At 42.1% G+C, this 442-nt stretch overlaps 1 protein-coding gene across 1 annotated transcript in view; it reads left to right on the top strand.

The window, feature by feature from the left end:
• The window catches only part of CSUI_005066 (endonuclease exonuclease phosphatase family protein), a gene marked incomplete at its 3' end in the record, with an annotated part of 9,790 nt that extends 9,381 nt beyond the window's left edge, over window positions 1–409 (top strand). Inside the window, exon 9 of the mRNA XM_068065246.1 lies at window positions 314–409. Within this exon, the coding sequence (XP_067922778.1) occupies window positions 314–409 (96 nt within the window). The remainder of the gene's footprint in view (window positions 1–313) is intronic.
• Between the last annotated feature and the right edge of the window lie 33 nt (window positions 410–442).

Genomic DNA, 442 nt, shown 5'->3' with positions numbered 1-442 from the left:
CCACCTACATCTTAATACACACATGCATGCGTCCTCATTCCCTGACCTTAACTCTTGGCCTACCTCTTTTTCATTGAAAGGCTGTATCATCAGTAGACAGTTGTACGTACTATACGTATATATGCACATGTATATGTCTCTATAGAGATATATCTGTATGTGTGTAGGTGCTTGTGTATGTGGCACCCTTACGTGCACATAGTATATCAGTCTACATGAGGACATCATAGATTTATCTCACTTCAGGGGGGTCTTCTCATGTATAGAGATAGATGTATATCAGTCTTCTTACTTTTCGCTTCTTTCGCTTCAGTGGACAGATCGGATCTTTCGGTGGTCAACGCCTGAGCTTTCTTCGCTCTTAAGAGCTGAGAAAGATAGGTACTTCGCAGCTATGCCTACACGACCAAGTAAGAAGACTTCTCTCTCTCTGTCTCTCTTT

The sequence above is a fragment of the Cystoisospora suis genome, assembly GCF_002600585.1.
Source record: "Cystoisospora suis strain Wien I chromosome Unknown contig_2420, whole genome shotgun sequence".
NCBI classification, from domain to species: domain Eukaryota; phylum Apicomplexa; class Conoidasida; order Eucoccidiorida; family Sarcocystidae; genus Cystoisospora; species Cystoisospora suis.
This window is presented reverse-complemented; position numbering and strand designations above follow the sequence as displayed.